General features: G+C 37.3%; 1 protein-coding gene across 1 annotated transcript in view; it reads left to right on the forward strand.

The window, feature by feature from the left end:
• LOC107086972 (VPS10 domain-containing receptor SorCS3-like) overlaps positions 1-20,289 on the forward strand; it is a 384,596-nt gene that overhangs the window by 296,684 nt on the left and 67,623 nt on the right. The window contains exons 11-16 of the mRNA XM_015378290.1: positions 2,995-3,097; positions 6,803-6,879; positions 11,610-11,701; positions 12,832-12,939; positions 18,777-18,894; positions 18,969-19,102. Of these exons, the coding sequence (XP_015233776.1) occupies positions 2,995-3,097; positions 6,803-6,879; positions 11,610-11,701; positions 12,832-12,939; positions 18,777-18,894; positions 18,969-19,102 (632 nt within the window). The remainder of the gene's footprint in view (positions 1-2,994; positions 3,098-6,802; positions 6,880-11,609; positions 11,702-12,831; positions 12,940-18,776; positions 18,895-18,968; positions 19,103-20,289) is intronic.

Raw genomic sequence — 20,289 nt, forward strand, 5'->3', positions numbered from 1 at the left:
ATCCATCCATACTTCCATCCATCCATCCATCCATCCATCCATCCATCCATCCATCCATCCATCCATCCATCCATCCATCCATCTTCTAATTAATCCATCAGGGGTCACAGTGGAGATGGTGTTTATCTCCAGCATTCCATGGGTGAAAGGCAGGGTTAACCCTGGAAAGGTCACTATTAGATTCATCTCTGGATTGGATTTTTTGCTTATTTCTATTCATAAAATGTCTTCTTTTCTTACAACAATAATAGGACAAAATTCACTTCGATTTCTGAGGTCAGAAAAGAATTATAAAGGTCCTCCAACTGGGAGGGGTCAGAAAAACCTGTAATGCTCCTGCTGGATGACAAACCTCCCCACCTTCTTACACAGCCCCTCCCCACCACATGGAGGAATCTAATTTGAGATCATAGCATACCAGATAGTGTTCTCTTGATCATAATCTTTTCTGTTAATTCCTGGAAAAAAGCTTTAACCAAAAGCCTTGTTTGTTAGCTCAGCCTTTTTTTTTCTCGACAGATTCATTACAGCAAAGGCCCAATCCACATTCTTCTGCTTCACCAAGCCAGCAGCCTTAAGCAAGACACTTACATAAAAATAGAGTAGAAACAAATGATTTCTGACAAAGACGTATTAGTGAGCCTTATTCCAGTTAAGAGCCACTGCCTTAGATGCTTTTTTTTCTGTTGGTAACCTTTAGGAGAAAGGTCACCAACAGAATTCACCAAATCTTCCCTTCATCTCAGCAGTTTTCCTTTTAGACGGCACTCAGCAACAGCAGGGAAAACATCCAACTCAGGTTCCTGGTGGGCAGGCGTCTGCCTCGACCTGTTGGGGTCAGGCTTAGAGAGAATACATTAGCAGATGAGAAAACGAGGTAGAATCAGTGCCAGAGTGACAGATCCAGATCGACTGCGTGTGTTAACATTCTGTCCTCATTAGACGGCCTCCCCACTACTCAAACTAACAGGCCGACTGTTAAGAGGAATCATGTTTTCAGACATTAGTACGACTTCATGCTGCTTAAGAGGTGATTTCAGAGCCGAGCTGCATGGCTTCCAGGTTTCCCTGTGATTGCACATTCATGTGACATTTTAATTACTGCCATAGATTCCTTTTGATTACCCTGTTCAGTCCCACTGCTTTGATGTCCTTACACCAGTGACATGCTGTCTGCTGCTAAGATGAAAGCAGACATTGTTTTTCTGCACTGTGAGCAATTGTAATTGTATTCTGTTGTGTACATGCCTCCGAGGCTCGCCTTCATACTCTAATGCAAATTCCATCTCTTTTTGTTTTAATGACAGATTAAAGGCAATTAGCAAAACTTGTGAAAGCACAGTTTGTTCTCTTTGAAGAACTAACAGACCTTTTTGTTGTTTGTTTTGTTTCATTTTATTCCAAATAAAAGATCTCTAGCTTTTAGGATCATTTAAGTAACTTGATGATTTATCACGTTTTCAGGTACACCTTGCTGCAAGCAGGTTGAACCCTATTTTGCCTTTAGACGTGACTTGTGAAGTGTTTGGAAACATTTTCTCTGTTTTTTTGGTTGTTTTTTTTACACAATTAACATTTATTGGTTCTGCATCCATGATACCAATCCCCTACCTGGTACCCAACCGGTAAGGCTTTTTACCATATCAGTTATATTATTTAAATATTAACAAATGGCTGCTGTAAGAGCTTTCCTTTTTAGAAAAAAATGATTTTGCATCACATCCATAGTTATCTAATCAGTTCTAAAAATTTTCTTCAGACTCTGTTGGTCCGACTTTTAAAATCAGGCTCTACCTGCTTCTTTCCACACTAGTATGCCATGACCACGATGTAAGTTATTCTGGCTTTACTGACATTAAATCCTCCATCATATAATGTCTCAAATTTGCTTGCTTGAATTGAAATCTGATATTTGCTGAGGCCAATAGAGACCAATAAAGTTATTGGCTGTTCTCCGTCCGTCCTAAATCCTAAATCCCTCCATTGCTACATAGAGCGGGGAGTATATAGTGGACATTATAGTAAACTCAGTTAACTGACTGTTCGGACAGATGATCACCTCTCTTCGCTCCCCATTGGTCAGGTGACTCCGCCTCCCAACATTTTGTCTGCGCCATCTTTGTTATTTGTCGCAGCTGTCAGGTAGCTCCAGCCATAAGTGACCGCAGACTGCTGTAACAAAGCTCTCCTCGCAAACCATTCCAGGATATATCTGGTCGTCTAGTAACCATGGATCATCACTACTTTTCAAGGTGTATGGTGTGAAATTTCGAGTCCACTACTTTTCCATCTGCTAGACCTTCGGACACTCATCCAAAATGGCGTAACCACCGTATAGTCATGTTAAAGAAACCAGTTTTAAAAGACTTTTTGATAGGTGCATTTACCTGTTCATCATCAGATTGTGGACATGAAGAGATGACCATGGTCGAGCAAAATAAGATGCCCATAGTATGTCAGCAAATTATTCCTCGTATCATTGCAGCCTGAATTACTTACTAGTTTTCTTATATTTTTTATGTCAAATTCTTATTCTAAAATGTTGCAGCTAATTGTTCTACAGTAGTAACCGCTGCAGGTTTCTGCACCTGTAGCCCATTAGTTTCAGGATTAAACATTGCTCTACTTTTATTGGTATTATCCATGAACTACAAGCAAAGAGTGGTAAAATTAGCTGCTGTCGCCTTTCTACTGTATCATCTAAAACCCAACTGCATGTTCTCTTTTGACCTCTGGTCAAAGGAGATTTCTGGTCCACACAAAATCTGACCACTGCCTATTTTCTCTACTTCTAACCGTTCTGCGGACGGTTAAGGTTAAAAATCTCAGTTGTTTAATGATCAAATAAAACTGAGATTCAAAGGCAGGTAGATCTCATTTCTCATTCACAGCATTTAAATGTCTAAATGCGTGTTTTAGGCATTTGATTGGTTGAGTTATTTCGTGTTTTTTCGCAAACATGACTTTTTTTTCTCAATTTATTTTTGCTTTCAGCCTTTCTGCTCCCTTCATCTCCAACTGCAAACGTCAGAGAACCCTTACGTTTCAGGAACGATCTCCACCAGGAGCACTGCTCCGGGCATCATTGTGGCCACAGGTGAGAACATTAAGTTAAAATGGGAGATACTGAACTAGAGTAAAAGCTTTACTGTTGAAAAGAAAAAAAAGTTCCGGTTTGCATTTCTCTTAAAAGTATGCTGTCTAAGTTAATGACCCAGTGATGCCACTAGGCTTAATGTCTCAGCTGCTTTGTTTGTTACCACTCAGCCTCTTTTCTTCCTCCACATTTTGATGATTACATGTCTAGTCACATTTGAGCATATAGAACATGCTATATACATTCTAAAAAGGCTCCTTATAATTAAAAGTACCTTTTTAAAATAATATCCTTTAAGCAGGTATTAAATCAAATTTTTATTGAACCCACGTTTTTTTTCCAATATAGTATTCTAATTTTTAAAGGGACAGTGTGTAAAATTTAGCCCCATCTAGTGGTATACTTAATGAATTACAAATGAAAGACTGGTGCCTTGCCTTCAAGCATGTTTTCCCCACATTTCACACCCTTTGTAACCTCTCAGCCATGTGGCCCTCTCATTTGGAGTAACAGGTAGTTGTGCTAATTAATAAAAACCATTTCACTTTATCCACGACTACTCGAAACGTCCACATACGTGTGGGCAAATATACAGAGCAAGTCTATTTTTTCCTCCATTTTGGTCAATTGGATCCGGCCAGGTCAAACTCCACAATTACAATTGTATAAAAAAGGAAAAAGAACCTTGTGAAGATAATTTTTGCAGAGTAAAAAAGGTTAATGACAGATAAACAACAACAAATTGAAAAATTATTTTTACATATTCACAAAAAAGAAGACAGTTTGATTGAATTATTCAACCAAAACTACTGATTCTTCAACATACAAGGATGCGGATGTGTTATGTCGATCAAAATATTTATTTTATTCTGAAAAGCTTGAACATTTCTACAAATACAGTTGCAACATCTCGCAAGAGCGCATCTCGCAACTTCAAAACAAACCTCTTATCACAGGCATGGACAAAGAGACTTTTGGAAGTGGATAATAAACCAATTTTGTATGATCCTAAAGAGCCTTATTACAAAGACATGCAATAAAAAATAAAAATAAAAAAATGTTTTAGCTGAACTACCCATGTGCTGGATGCTTGTGGTGAGTTTTAATGATGTCATATTAAATGAAGCGTTCATTACCTTTTATGGTACTCCTATGAATTAACATATTATAATATGATATCCCGCATGTCTCCTGGAGGTCCAAGGTAGTCAGAGTGATAGTGATGATGGTTAATGAGGCAACTTGAAGCGTTTCATTGCCCAACTGTGTTCATGCTGCGAAGATACTGTCTCACAGAATACTGACACCTGCTGGACCTTTAAAGAAACTACATGCAGCTGATTAGACAGACTAAACTGAATTGATTTGATAACCTAGTACAATGATAGAATTTAAATTATTGCAGGTTATATTGTATTATTTCATATCAATGTTTACATTATATCTGATAATATCATCTTATAATAGCATAACATCTTTGATAGTTTTAGATACAGCCATTAAATAATCTAAACATATATCATAACGTGAAATGTTGGGGAAAATGTGAATGAGGATGCTCGTGGACTCATATTTTTAAAACAGTAAATAAACTAAGAGTCAATTTGAAATTAACTTAAATTCCGATAAGTTGAGTGATAACTGAGAGGAAAAGGATGACACAATGAGAAAAATGTTATAAAAACGCAAAGGAATGAAACGTTCCTATTAATTTTAGGCGGCTCCAAAACTCTTGATCATTTTAATGATAAACCGCAAAAGAAGAGACATTTTTTTTAAGCAGATGCATCATGTTGACAGATACGTTTTTAAACACAGTTTATTGAGTCAGTCAGTTAGAAACAGCTCCTGTATTGGTCACATTACTTCCTAAAAACGACACGCGCACCGATACAGTGTTTAGCTCTATGGGCTCTACGCATGCACCAATGTGTCGGTGTTGCTGGAGCCATCACTACAGAGTGGGCAGGATGGGAGGAGCATAGGAAGCCGTATGAATGGCTTCACAGAGGCGGTCTGGAACAGAGTGGAGAGGTTACAGAGGATATGGATTTCAAAGATATTCTACAACAGAAGCACCACAGTTACATGCTACTCTTTCCGAATGGAGGGGGCACATCAACCTCCGTCACCCTTGTTATATCAGCTGAAATAAACAATGAAACGCACAAAACATTTTTCTGAAAACAGGACTGAAAGAGGCCTATGATCGTTAGCTTGTATAACTTCTATAAAGATTAACATCATCTGATAACAGGAGCTCATTCAATGTAGGTTAACAACAAAATAGCCGTCTCTGCTGAGGGGACAGACTACAGTAGCAGCCATTCAAAATGGCGCTTCCCAGTTAAAAGCCAGCCGAATGGCAGCCAGCTTCCTGCAACTCCCAGCAAAATCCCCTTCAACTTCCAGCCACTGGAGTCACCCCCTCCTTCTCCTGGTCGTGCATATTTGTTTTACTCTGACTCCAGCCTTTCACTGAATTACAGGGTCTGACCAGCAGATGGTGCTTCTCTTTAGCTCTTAATGTCCATGGCAGAAAGAATATTTTAGTACAAATATTGATGTTTAAAAAGGAATTCCTGCAGACCAGCCAAGTAAAGTGGAGAAATTTTGAGTGGCTACTACTGTAATTACTGGACAAACTCCCCTGTTTCTAAAAGAACGTCAAGTTAAGCTTAACTGTTGTATTGAATTACTGGACCAGTCCAACAGACACCCTGAAACGTCCGGGTTTTTAAGCCCTGCTCCTTCATAAATTATCTCCACCTGCTAAATGCTTTGCTGTTCTCATTTCCTCCTGTTTCTTACTCCTTTTATTTTTTTTTTTGGTTCGTGTCTCTTGACTTTCACTGGACAAAAAGTCCTTCTGGTCCTCAAATGCAAGAAGAAGTGGAGGTTGGAATGATCTATGGCTGCTTTTGCTTGTCTTTCTCACTGGCAGCACATTTTCATACAAGTTAAATAGAAAAGTCTGACAAGTTATTCCCATTTCAGCTACTTTGACCAAACATGGCGACACAAGATGACGTCTCCCTTTGATTGCACCACCCCCCATGTATCTATGAGCTATCTAAGCCATGAGAACACTTTTGATCACTTTTCTTCACGTTTGTTGATAAAAAGCCAATTTTGTTACACACTGTCCCTTTAATGATGTCTTATCATTAGCTGTATGGAAAAAAATAACTAAACTTTTCAGCAATATTATAATTTAGTAATTGTGTCGGTATAATTATGTTATCATTCTCTTAGGTGAGTAAAAATGCTGACTAAATAGAGAGCTCCGCTGTCTGGCCTGCTCTCTGTGAATCTGTGTGTGCTCGGGCTGCTGGCCGAGGCTTTGCTTTGGCACCACAATCCCCTCTGCCCGCTGGGCCTTTTAAGACATCAGCTGTTGCACAGATTATTTTACCAACATGACAAACACCATCCAGATCAAACACATGTCTTTGTACTGCGCCCTGGCCAAGAAAGTGAAGCAGATCAACACATAAAAAGCAGTTTACCCACTGCAGGCTCACCAAACAAAGCATTGGAGTCTGCAACCCAGGGTGCTGAGAATGAGCAAAACATCTACTTGGAAGGAAACTTAATAAACAACCAGCTTACCTAGAGCATAAATCCTCAAAATATACGGCTTGTGGATTTTATGTAGCATTTAATGTGTTGCTTTTGATCGTCTTACATTTATTTCCACTGCAGGAAATATCGGAGCCGAGCTGTCATACAACAACGTTGGCATGTTCGTGTCATCGGATGCAGGCAATAGCTGGAGAGCGGTGAGACGCACATTTAAGTTTACACCAACGGCTCACTGAGCTGGAAACTAGAATTAAACTTGGACAGATTGAAAGTCTGGTCAAAGCCTAACAGCTCACTTTCATTTGGGTTTTTCAAACAATGTGCTTAAAGTAAAAGGATGATAAAAACACCTGAGTGTCTGCTGCATGTGAAATATCAACTTTAAGCCTTTTTTTGCAAAACTGTATCGCAGAATTGCTGCAAAGGTGACATCATGGAGCTTTACAGATCAGTACTCTAAGCTTCCTCTTTGCTTATGGAGCTCAGTTTGGTTTCATAGTTTCACTAAAAGACCCGGTTGATGCTACGTTTCTCCCGATTCCTCTTTAGCCATCAAATAACCAGAGACAGGTAGAAGGCCCTCAGGTTTAGCTGCTAGTTTGCTGTGGTAGCTGCAGCTAATTAGCATGGGGATTATTATGAGCCAGGATCTTTCAATTAGAAGGTGTGTATAAAGTGTTTCATATTTTGATAGTCACATTTAGGGCAGCAACTAAATTTTCTTATCAAATTTTTCTAATCAATGAATCTGTTAGTAGCGATATATATATTTTAACAGAGTTTTAAGCAGAAACTAAAACTATGGAAGTTGTGAAGTTCTGGTCAGAGCTTATTGAAGGACAAAGAATTTTTCTCCTCCTAAATAAAAAATGTTTTAGGTATTTTTTTTTTACATTTTTGGTATATTTACTGCTCTGAGTGGGCTGCTCAGTCAGCTAATGGCATTAGTTAATGATTAATTGATCACTAAATTAGTTGACAATTCAAAGAATTCACCTGATTAATTGTTGAAGCTCTAGTTTCAGACTGCATGTGCCATTTTTTTCTATTATTGGTGAGCAAAATAAATATCTCTGTGATTTCATTTTAAATCAGTATAGTAATAAAATCACACACCTAAAAATGTTTCATGGAACAAAAGGAGAAACCATGGCAGAGGTATTACAGGGGCAAACTGGTAAACACAAGCTTACTGTTCAGTTATTTAAACTAAGATTGTAGTTCTATATTCAAACACATTAAGGTTACTGTTAGGCAAAAATAGATGAATGAATCAGCAATTATTTGTGTCAGTGACAACTTAACAAGCAAAACTAATAAAATATGTGATTTTAAATCAGATGATGAAGACATGGGGGATCCAGCATAGGCTGTATTATTTGTTATTTAATAACTTCCCAATGTTAAAGGTGAAAGTTCATCCAAATGATCGGTGAGAACACATGAGCCTCATGTTGTTAAGGTTGCTAGGCAACCATAGTGAGGGCAGGAAGGCTGCTGAGAGATCAACCATCCCAATTCACTGCTGATCACTTCTGACTTTCACTTTTAAGAGTGAAACGGGTCCTTTGAAGGATGCAGACCCTGAATTTAGTGTTTTTCCAGCTTAACACCATTTAAAGAAAGAATCTAAAAGCAAAGCTAAGCTAAAAACTTACAAAAAAACTTTGGGCTTTTTTATTTATTTATTTATTTTTATTCTGTTTTATATTTGTTTCCGTTGTTTTTAGGCCAAATGTGAACTTTTTTAGAAGAGTTCAGTAAAAAGTGGGCCAGGACAAACTGAGATATTTATCAGTTAATAGAGTGGAGCCTTACGCTATCATAGGCATGCTGCTGTTTATTAATTGAACTGGTTGTACGACGATGTCTATATATATATATATATTTTTTTTTTTATTATAAGCAATAAATTACAAACTTCTTTCCCACATGGTACATGGTCAATAAAGCAGCAGTTATATTATATAGTTAATTATCTTTAAGGTTATTAATAGAATTTTTGGGCTTATGTTAGTAGTTGTGTGAGTAGTAGAGCATAAACAATCAAACCTCCCCACTGTAGGACAAAAAGTTTTTTTTTTTTTTTATCTATTTTGTCCTGCTATGCTCTATTCTATTCTGTTATGCTCTATTTTATAATATTATATTCTACTCTGTTCTATTCTATTATGTTCTATTATATGCTGTTCATTTCCCTCCTATTCTATTCTGTTATAGTCTATTCCATTATGTTATGTTCTGCTCTGTTCTGTCATTTTTTATGTGTTCCGTTCTATTCTATTCCATCATGCCCTTTTCTATTCTGTTCCATTATATTCTGTTCTGCTGTGCTCTATTTTATTATGTTCTGCTCCATTGTGTTCTATCATGCTCTATTCTATTATGTTCCTTTCTTTTCCATTCATTTATGTTATATTTTATTCCTTTATGTTCTGTTCTGCTCTGTTCTATGCTGTTCCATTTTTTCTGTTCCATTCTATTCTATTCTATTATGTTCTGTTCTGTTCTCTTCTATTTACTATTTACTGTTTCTATTTAAATGAAATCTGCTTAATCACATTTGTGTCCTATATCAGTATAAAGAAAATATATTTTTAATTGAAATATTTTCAGTAAAAAGATCAAATTCAAGTTTTCCGGTATCACAAATTCAGTGTCCTCTCCTAAATTTCTCAGTGTTTACTTATGCAAGACATATCTGCTAATATTTCCTCTTAAATTCTGAAATACTGGATATGGGGAGATTTTTAAAAGCAAATTCAACTGGAAAATAAAATCCATTGGTCCTTTGTGACACATAAGAAGCTGAGGAGGTTCAATATCTTCCACAGTAAGGGTTTTGTCAAGATAAATTTCCTTAAATGAAAAAAATATAGATATTTTTCATATATAATACAACACTGTGATTTATAGATAATTTCTTAATACTTCTTTTTACTTTCCTTCTTGAAAACCTGCCTGTGTGGCCTGAGGCTAACATACCAGGTAGCTGGCTGGCCTCATCAATGGCTGCTTGGTTTTTACATCAGAGTTAGCGCTGACTGAGCAGCAATGCTAACGCTGAACATCCTGTTCATTTAAATGTGTGCATGTTGTGACAGCATCATTCTTTTGTCAACTCTGCTGTTAGCTTTTCATGAACTGATGATGAACGACACTGTAGAAAAGACCTTTATGTTTTTAATTGTTAAATTATTTCCTAAATAACTCTGATCAGACGATGTGTTTTTCTGCTAAAAACATCAAAGTGAATTTCTTCTGGCTCACACTGACTGCTCCTCATGATGCTGATGCTGGGTGAAGCGCTCTATGAAGTGCATCCATTTAAACAATTCATTAGTGCCATCTGAGTAAAGTGGATTCAAACAACACAGACGGTTGAAATGGGTCTGTTATACTCTGTTTAATGATATTCAACCACAATCAATCAAAATGATTTCTACTAAATGATATTACAGACAAAGAGGCATAGGTTAATACGGAGGACCAGAAGAGTCAGTGAAAACCAAATAAAACAGTTTCACATCTAACATTGTAATCATAGCTTTAAACATTAAATTGGAAAAGTGTTTTGTAATTTCACAATTAAATCAGTTTATTAAAAATTATTTTGTACATTGTATTTATCACTCAATCAATAAATACGGCATTTTCAAAACGCATTTTCACATCCTACATCTAAACAGAGATTTTAAAACAATCAATTGACCTAGTTATAAAGACCCTTATCAATGATTTAAAATACTTTCTCTTTTACAATTTTCTTTTTTGCTTTGCATTTGCAAATGCTTTTGGTACTTTCTCTTTTACAATTTTCTTTTTTGCTTTGCATTTGCAAATGCTTTTGGCAATTTTTTTTTTTTTTTTTTTTACTTTATCGTTTCTCAGTGGCAGAGCTAGAAGGGGGCCAATCACTAACCGCCTCTGTTGTTCATTTCTTTTTCCCATTTGAACATCGTTTACCACCAAGCAGTTCCTCTCTAAACCAGAGGGTGGCAGCAGTGATACTCTCAGCTGGAATGTCCCACAGGAACTACCAAGATTTTTCCTGTTTTTTAAAAAAATACCCATAAACTGCTAGCAAAATACATTTTATTAATCCATTACTCACAACAATATACTAATAAAAAAGATGACAAAGAATTCATGCTCTTTTTCAGAAAGTTGAGAAGAGAAAGTCATCATCATCTGTCCGTGAAATTAAAAATGAAGAACATGGCTTAACCTTTTAAGCGTGTGTATTATGTAGAACCATAGATTTAGACAACATATATGTTTGTTTATTTATTAGCAATTGATTCATAAAAATGTAGTTTGTCTTTACTGATTTATCCGGATTGACCCTAAATTGGTTTCGGTCCCAAACAGTTTTCTGCCATTTCTACCCAGGGAGGGACCCTGGTCCCCTAGGAACATTTTGTGGCTCTTATATTAAGTATCTCAGCAGTTTGGAAGCAGCTTATAAACAGTTTCTTAATAAGTTATTACCAGCTTAGGAGTACCTTATTAACAATGCAAAAGGCTAAATGGAAAAGGGAAGTAAAGAGGGTAAAGTAAAAATATATATATATATATATATATATATATATATATATATATATATATAGATATCGCAAAAGGAAATGCAAATTTTAAAACAAACTGGAATAAGGAATAATCTTTTTAAAATACTGATAAGGAAATGTAATTATAATAATATTTTTTTAAAAGTGGGATTTGAAAACATTTTTCCACCCTTCTGTTTTTATTGATATATAAATGCAATTTACAGTTCCTCTTTGATAAATGATTTCAAATTTGATTTATTAATCTTTGCTCTAAATATTAAATTTGAAATAGCTGCATCTATTTATCACTGACTGTTGTTTTCCTCCATAAGTTAAGGTTCTGGTGTTGTTACCTTTTTTTTCGCTGTTTATGTCAGATCTTTGAAGAGGAGCACAATATCTGGTTTCTGGACAAAGGAGGCGCCCTTGTTGCAGTGAAACAACCATCAGTGCCAACAAGACATCTGTGGTAGGTCCATTAAGAACACTTTGCATCACAACTTTTGTTTTTCTAATTGCCTCTCAGATCTTAATGTCTATTCTAATGTTGAATCACGCTTTTTATGGTCCAAAGAAGGAGCACCATGTCGCAAGTTGATCCATTTACTGCTGCACTTTGTGCACAGTCAGAAGAAAGAAGTTGTACTCTAATTTGATAAATGTTTTTTTTTTTTTCTGAGCCAATTATCATTAAGAGTCAGAAGGCCCCCCTCAGTGTTTTCATTAACACGTAGCCTTGCACTTGCCAAATGGAAAGCGTACGCTGTGCCTCAGTGCAGACTAATCCAAGTGAGACCAGATCTGTTCTCTCCTCACTTTTGCACCAATTTTGAAATTAGTTTTAGAAGCAGTGAAGTGTGGCCAGCTGGGTTTTTGTCTCTCTCCCAATTTCAGTGGGATGATGCAGAAAAGAAAAAAAAAAAACTGACTGTTCTGAAAAGGCCTGTGTTTCCACAGCCGTGGAGTGGTATGGCTTTCACAGCCAGTGTTCAGTTAAACACTTCCTCTGGCTGAATCCTAGAACAGGTGCACATCAGTGCTTTGCTGTTGTCACCGCGCTCAGCCAAGTGACAGCAGTCGGCTTTCTGAAGCAACGTGGTGGGATTTTCTTTTCCTCTTTTTTTTAACTGCATGTCACACTCGGATACTTCTAGTTGTTCTCACCTCAGCACCGATGTTGATAAGCTGTCAGGATCAATAGAGCCCAGTAGCCAGTGATGAAAGCTGCCCATTTTTCTTTTTTTTTGCACTGTATCACTCTCCCTTTGCACTTTTGTTCTCAAACATAAAACACTTATATTCCGGTTTTTCCTTCTCCTTCTTTCTTTGTTGTTTTCATCGTCTCTGAAAGACGTTTTCTGCTCCTTTGCTTTGATACTTGACAGTTTCTTAAATATCCCTTTAATGTTCATCCTTCTGATATTTACCCAAAGCTACAGTAGCTAATTGCACGGTGACTCTGAGACTTCTCTGTTGAGACAAGCCAGTCATCCTGATCCCGACCTAAACCTTCCCCTATGACCAGAATTAAATGGGGAGTGTCTGCTTTCCGTGCCGTCGCTGATGCCGGCTTTGTGACTGTAATACTTTCTGACACAGGGTCAGCTTTGACGAGGGAAGGCAGTGGACTCAACACACCTTCTCCCAGGTGCCACTGTTTGTGGACGGAGTATTGGTCGAGGCTGGCGCTGAGAACCAAATCATGACGTAAGTACAAAAGTTGTCTGACTTTAAAGCAGTGTTATATGTCGATATGAAAAACACCAAACACGGTTTGACCCTGAGAGAGTGAGTGGGCATGATGAGAAAGCATGAACAAACGTGTTGCCATCTGATGTAATTTAATTTTGTAGCCATTCAAAATGTCTCCACTTTCCTTTATGGGCCTTTGGCTGGTTCTTGGCTGGTGGTCCCCTACAATTCCTTTTAAAAGTTTTACAACAAACCGCTGAAAAAAGGTTGGAAACTTTGACCTCAGAAGAAATATGGCGTCTGATAGAAATCTGGTCAGAAGATTTTTTTCGCGAAGAAATTGTCCGTTGGACAGAAACAAACAACATATACAGTATTAGCCATTCAAAATTTCCCCACTTTCCTTTATAGGTCCTTGGCTGGTCCCCTACAATTCATTTTAATACATCAATATTTGTACTATAATAATCTTTCTGTCATGATTTTTGACATTAAGATCTAAAGAGAAGCATCATCTCTTGGTCAGACCCTGTAATTTAGTGAAAGGGTGGAGTCAGAGTAAAAAAAAAAAAAAAAAAGAAGGAGGGAGTCACTCCAGTGACTGGAAGTTGGAGGGGATTTTGCTGGGAGTTGTAGGGAAGTGGTCTGCCTTTCGGCTGGCATTTGACTGGGAAGAGCCCTTTTTTAAATGGCTGCTACTGTATTCAAAACTGACATAGAGATAGATGATGAAGGTTAATGCAGCTACTAAATAGATCCTAACATGAATCCCTCGGGATAAAGCAAGAGCGCCTTTGGTTGAAGACCAATACTGATTCATTTAAAAAACTGATCTGCATCGACCACAAATGCGAAGTCTGTACGAGACTGTCATGTTTTGTTTAGTTAAGTTGTATAGACTAATACCCCTTTCCCACTGGCCTAATAAACCTGTTTAAACCCTGGAACAATCAGTTTTAGTGGCAGTGGGAACAGCTCACTGACACGGGAACCCCACCAACCTGCTAAATTACTCAACTTCTGATCTAACAAGCAGAAACAATTCTGTTTACATTCCATAAATAAAATTACTAATAAATGAGCAAAAAAAGCAAAAAAAAAAAACAAAATGCAAAAATAATAAACCAGAAGGACACTCAAATCTTTCAAAAAAAAAAAAAAGCCAGAGGAAGTAACAACGTATAAATATAAAAAATGTCAAATAACGTGATTATGCACCTTGAACAGATGTCCTAACCTCTATAAATGTTTCTTTGTTGTTTTAATCAAACTAAATATACAGAAAAAAACTTTTACAAACATTTCTCATAGATGCCTCCAACTTCTGCAGCCTTTTATTTTTTTTTCCTCTTGTTAAACAATTTACTGGAAGGTTAAGGGAGGTCAAGGCTGCTTCCTGTCAGGATTAGTAGATCAATTTGGTTTAATCAGAAAACATTTTGAACAGGACCTCTGGGCCCATTCTTAATGACCAGTGTCTGACTGAGGGCAACATGCTGATTCATTCTGCTGAATAATACCTTTATTTTAGATAAATATTAAAAGTTGCTTAGATTTCAATCATGTTCACATCTTGTTACTTCATACTATTATATTTTGGTGAAATAGATATAAGACTTTACAGTTTCAGGATCATTATAAATCGGCTGCAGCCACTCTTAGACATGGTTTCTTGTGAACATTAAATGGCATAAAATCATCGGAATGGAAGCAGTTCTCCTGTGTGGATCTGTGTTTATGGATTGTAAACACGTTTTCATGACTGACACCCATAAAACCACCCTCCAAACCTATTGACTGAAACGTTAAAACGTGTGCATGTAACAGACCACAGATTTCCATAGTCATATCCGCTCTCTGTCTCCAGAACAGCCACATCACAACAAATACAGATCCTGTCATTTCCATCAACTCTCTGTGTCACCCGGTAATCTCTAAAACTCAGACACATGAATAACACGATGCATTTGTCCCTGGCTGCAATACTTTTCCTGCTAAACATTTTTAAAGGGATTTTTTAAAACTAAAATATCCAACACGTCATCACACAGTAATCTTTAGTTTCTCCAAAGACAGGTGAAGATTAAAAGTGCTGAAATGATTTAAGTAGGAAATAAATAATAAACTGGCTACTCAGTGGTGCAGTGGGTAGCACTTCTGCCTTGCAACAAGAAGATCCATGTTCGATTGCCTGGCCCAGGTCTTTTTGTAAGTTTGCATGTTCTCCCTGGGCATGTGTGGGTTCTCTCCGGGTACTCCGGCTTCCTCCCACAGTCCAACAACATGACTGTTAGGTTAACTGGCTTCTCTGAATTCTCCTTAGGTGTGAGTGTGTGTGTGAATGGTTGTGTGTCTCTGTGTTGCTCTGCGATGGAATGGCGACCTGTCCAGGGTGAACCCCGCCTCTCGCCTGTAGACAGCTGGAGATAGGCACCAGCAGCCCTCACCACCCTGCTTGGGATAAGCATGACAGATGAATATATATTATATATTTATTATACTCATTTTAAATGGTATGTACTTATTTAATAACTCATTTTGATCTATTTTTAAACTGTTAATATTTAAATATTTATTAGATCAAGGCATTCCCATACTGGCATGATTAGTGGAGGAATCATGAGATGATTTTCACAATCATGATGTGATCCCTGAGGTATATAAAGAAAAATGTTCCATGAAATTAATAAAAGTATCATGAAGTATGCAGATAATTCCTTTTAGATGGTAAATTTTATTTATATTGATACCAATATTACACTAAATACATCCATCCAATCCATATTCTTCTACTTATTCTGTCTGGTTCCTATTTCCGGAGAGAATCAACGCATGCACAGGGAGAATGTGCAAACTCCAGGCAGAAAGACACCAGGCTGGGAATTGAACCCACAACCTTCTTCCTGCAAGGCAGCAGATCTACAAGCTGTGCCACAATGCACCCCCCCTTACAATTATGAAATGCATAATTAAAACAATTGAATGTTCCATTAATTAATTAAACAAATACACTTAAAATGAAAAAGTAAATGTCATTTCAAAAGAGTTAATGCATTTTAATATATTTATGTAAAAAGAGTGAATTAATATTAACGTTTAGGGGGTTGTCAAATTGCGGCTTTGTTATTTCTAGGGTCGAGGGCTGAAAGGTTTCAGAACCTCTGTGTTACATAAATAAATAAATACTACATTTACGTATTTTAGGGTGACTATTCATTTTGCATTAAGTAGTATGTCATGATGTATTTTGATTCTCCATACACCTCATGGGTCACATCACAATGATTGTGATAACCACCTTGAACCCCCCACTAGGTGTCTCACGACCAGAGATGGCAAAAGTACTCACTTTCCGTACTTGAGTAAAAGTACAGATACTTGTGTTAAAAAATACTCTGGTAAAAGTGGAAGTACTGATTAAACTTCTTTACTCAAGTAAAAGTAACAAATTACAGGCTTGTAAATTGACTTAAAGTATAAAAGTAAAAGTAGAAACCACTTTTTTCATGCCGTTGCCTACATTTTAAATGGATGTCTGCCAATAGGACTAGATCTCCGTTGTGTTCATTTTCAATCATCTCGTTGTCCATGCTACTATGCTAACGCCACCGCCACCAAGCTGCAATGATTTGCCGCGAATGAATACCGCCGAATCTGTCGATTCATCTTGTAGTGGTGCGTCAAATGCAACGTAGATTCCCATCCAATTAGATTGAATTTGGTATTGATGACGTGAAAAATAATAACGGTAACTCCATTGAAATGATTCAAAACTAAAGTAACGAGCCACTTTTTAAAATGTAAGGAATAGAAAGTACAGATATTTGTGTAAAAATGTAAGGAGTAGAAGTAAAAAGTCGGCATAAAAATAAGTAGTAAAGTAAAGTAAAAATATCAGAAAAATCTACTTGAGTACAGTAACGAAGTATTTGTACTTCGTTACTTCCCATCTCTGCTCACGACCCTCCCAGGTGGTTCAAACCCCCGTTTAAGGAACCCCTGGAATATGTCACTGGTGATGTTTTATTTTATTTTTGGTGGTAAAACAATTTTAGCATCCTGTTAGCCTGTAGACTGCAGAAAAATTACAGGTGCTGTAGAGTAAATTCAGGGTGAGCTAAGTGAGCTTCCAGGAAATTTTTTTATTTGTTTATTTGATAGGGACAGCAAAATTAAACATTGCAACCAAACAGGTGGCCGATGTCCAAGTACATAAGGCTCGTAGCCATGGGCTAATTTGCAGCCTTCGTCCCTGTTTAGGCTTTTAAAAGGTGTTAGCATTAAGGGGGATAACTTATGGGCGATAACTTATGCTACTTCTATCCTATGAGGATTAAAATCAAAAATAGATTTAGTCATCTCTAATCAATAGGGACATGTCTTACATTGTTTGTCTTTAGTGTCCACCCCAGATGTCTCTGCTCCCAGCACCGAAAACAGGGAGCATCACAACCAAAGGGTTGAGAATCGTAAACAAAGATTTCTGACATGCACTAATAAAAGTTTATGTTCTGCAAATATATGTTTCTCTTTGTGAGAAAAATTGAGGCATTTAAATAAAAAAAGGAAAACTTCTTTTGACAAAACTTGTTTTATTTAAAATATAATATAAAAGAAAAAAAATCATAACAATTAAGAAAGTTTTGACCACAATTACAGAAACACATTTAATAAAATTAAATGTTTGGCCAATATTTTTTTTTGGATTGAATTATATTGAGATAAATTCATCTCCATAAAATACATCCATTCTGGGTCACGTTTGTCTTTTATTATATCCGTTTCTCAATAGGCGTACTTGTGTGTTCTCGTGTGTTTGTGAAACGCCATCAGCCTCAGCCCTAGTTCTGTTCAAATTCAAGAGAACAGCAGATTTAGAATGGATAAATTCCCCGGATGTTGCTCTCGCCCCTCCCTCTTTACCCAGCATGCCTCAGTGCAGACTTGTCCATTCTTGAGATTGACAGCTGTCCCAGCATGCACTGCAGCAGCAGCAGCTTTCAATGGAGCGCTCACAGAGCTCAGAGTATTAAGTTAAAAGTTCTCTTTTCTGTTGCTGTTGGTCAATAAAAGTACGTTTTAAGATCATTTTTGGCGAGAATATTATACTTTTAAGTGTCAATATATGATCCATTTACCAATTTAATGCATAATTTGAAAAACAAAGTTGAGAGAACTGCGGCAAATAGCAGACCTCCGAGGGTAACGGCAGCCAGGGCTAACCACACCCATCTGGAGCAGCCCTCTCTGTGCAGTCGTGTGTGCAGTACCGATGGCATTTTTTTGTGTGTTTTATTTGGCAAAATGCTCATTTGATTTGTGTTTATCTGACTGTGTTAATTATTATTCCCTCAATAAATGAAAAAGTCAGAATTTATTAGAGACTATTAATAACAGGAGGTGAAATGCAGCTCCAGATGAGCTGAGTGGTGGTGACATCACAAGTACGCTTCTGTTCCAATTGACCCATATTTATGCTGCGTGCTCCTGTTCTCCCAGAGTCCACACTTTCCTGTGTTCTTCTCAAGTACTTGGCAAGGACATGAGTCCGGACTCTTGTTCTTGTGAATTGAAAAATGGCCACTATGTTTTAAATCACAATAGAGTGTAGATAAAGGCCAGATTTTTCACTATTGATATGCTTTTCTTCCATTTATTTAATTCGGTTGTAAATCACGTACAGATACTTATAAGTTCTGAGAGATAATTAAATTCTAGAAAGAACTGGTTCCAGAAAGCACCTGGTTTGCTCTGCAATATATACCAGATATTTCCTGAAAATAAACGGTGTTAATCCAAAACAATCAATGAGATCAACTGATTTAGGAGGATGCTGTCTTTTTCCTCTACAGCTTTTTTGGACATTTCAGCCACCGCTCTGAGTGGCAGCTCATCAAGATCGACTACAAGTCCATCTTCAGCAGAAGGTGCACTGAGGAAGACTACCAAACATGGCACCTACACAACCAGGTGACGCTCCTTCTCAGTCCAAGCGTCCCCACCTTTAACGTCTGTTTACTTACAGCTGTGTTGTGCCGATGCAGGGCGAGCCATGTGTGATGGGTCAGAAGCAGATTTATATGAAACGTCGGCCTGGAAACTACTGCATGCTGGGAAAGGACTACTCCAGAATCCTCTCAGCCGAATCCTGTATTTGTCGAGCTCATGACTTTGAATGGTAAGAAGACATGCGCCTTTATTCATCGGCTCCTTTCCTCATAATTGTCAAGAGGGATTAAGTTCTCCTCTGTTGTCTGAAGAGAAGTGCTTGATTGATGGGGTATTTGTTCTCCAACACTGCCACACATGTAGAAGCTTCAAACTGAATTTTATTAATCCTTTCAAAAATGTTCTCCTACTAATACTTAATTATTTTAAGCAGGCAGCAGTGAACTATGGTGGAGGAGCAGGCCATTTACTGGGATACTGGGTTGTCTAAAAACAGGAAAAACATATCTGACCTATTATAAAGTATCTGCCCTTCACTACCAATTTATTATTTTTCAAGTGCATCTGTTCAGCAACCATTAAATTCCCTCTTCAGTCCACTTTAATATTCTCTTTAGGGTTGATCTCCGAGTCTAACAAGCAGCAGCAGCAGCAAACAGGTAAACAAATTGTGCAGATTGGAAAATATGGTTGATTTGACCCTCAGCCTGATTCCCTGTTCTTCTGCACGCTCTCCTCTCCTAATGATTTTCTAATACCTGCATTTATGAGTAAACCCAGCAAGCGGATGCAGGTTTGCTGGGAGAAAGTTACCGTAATTGATGTTTGCTCTTGTGGAAAATACAGCGACAGCAACCAGGGCAGAATGACATGCCGCCGAGGCTCACAGCGAGTCTAACAACGGAAAATTGTAAAATAAAAACAAGGGAGGAAGCTTAAGTGTGCTGTTTGGGTTTGAGCTGTGTGTTAGCTGTTTCAGCTAATAAAAGAAAAAAAGAAAAAAAACAACTTGCAGACAGTTTTACATTTCTTCTCTTTACCCATTGAAAGTTTTGATTATCTCTGAACATCTGATAAACAGAATAGAAATAAGATGAAGATGAAGAAGGTATTTTAAAGCTCACACCTAAATCCTGTGCATCAACCGGTGGTCTTAAAGTCATAAGGAAGTCATATTTAAATGTCAAATCATTCTGATTTAAACATGTATATAAATGTACTCTTTATCAGACCATATTGTCCCAAAATTTAGAAAAAATGTATATATTTTTTTTAAATCCCGTCTTAAAATCTGTGTTTTTTATGTAGGCCAGTTAGTTATACCTCAGCTTGTACACATGAATTAGGCCAATCATATATTAACGGTCATCTGTCAATCAAACGTTTTCCGTCATAGCATCTTGATTCATATGTCGC

The sequence above is a fragment of the Cyprinodon variegatus genome, unplaced genomic scaffold (genome assembly GCF_000732505.1).
Source record: "Cyprinodon variegatus isolate N-32 unplaced genomic scaffold, C_variegatus-1.0 Scaffold169, whole genome shotgun sequence".
Classification (NCBI taxonomy): Eukaryota; Metazoa; Chordata; class Actinopteri; order Cyprinodontiformes; family Cyprinodontidae; genus Cyprinodon; species Cyprinodon variegatus.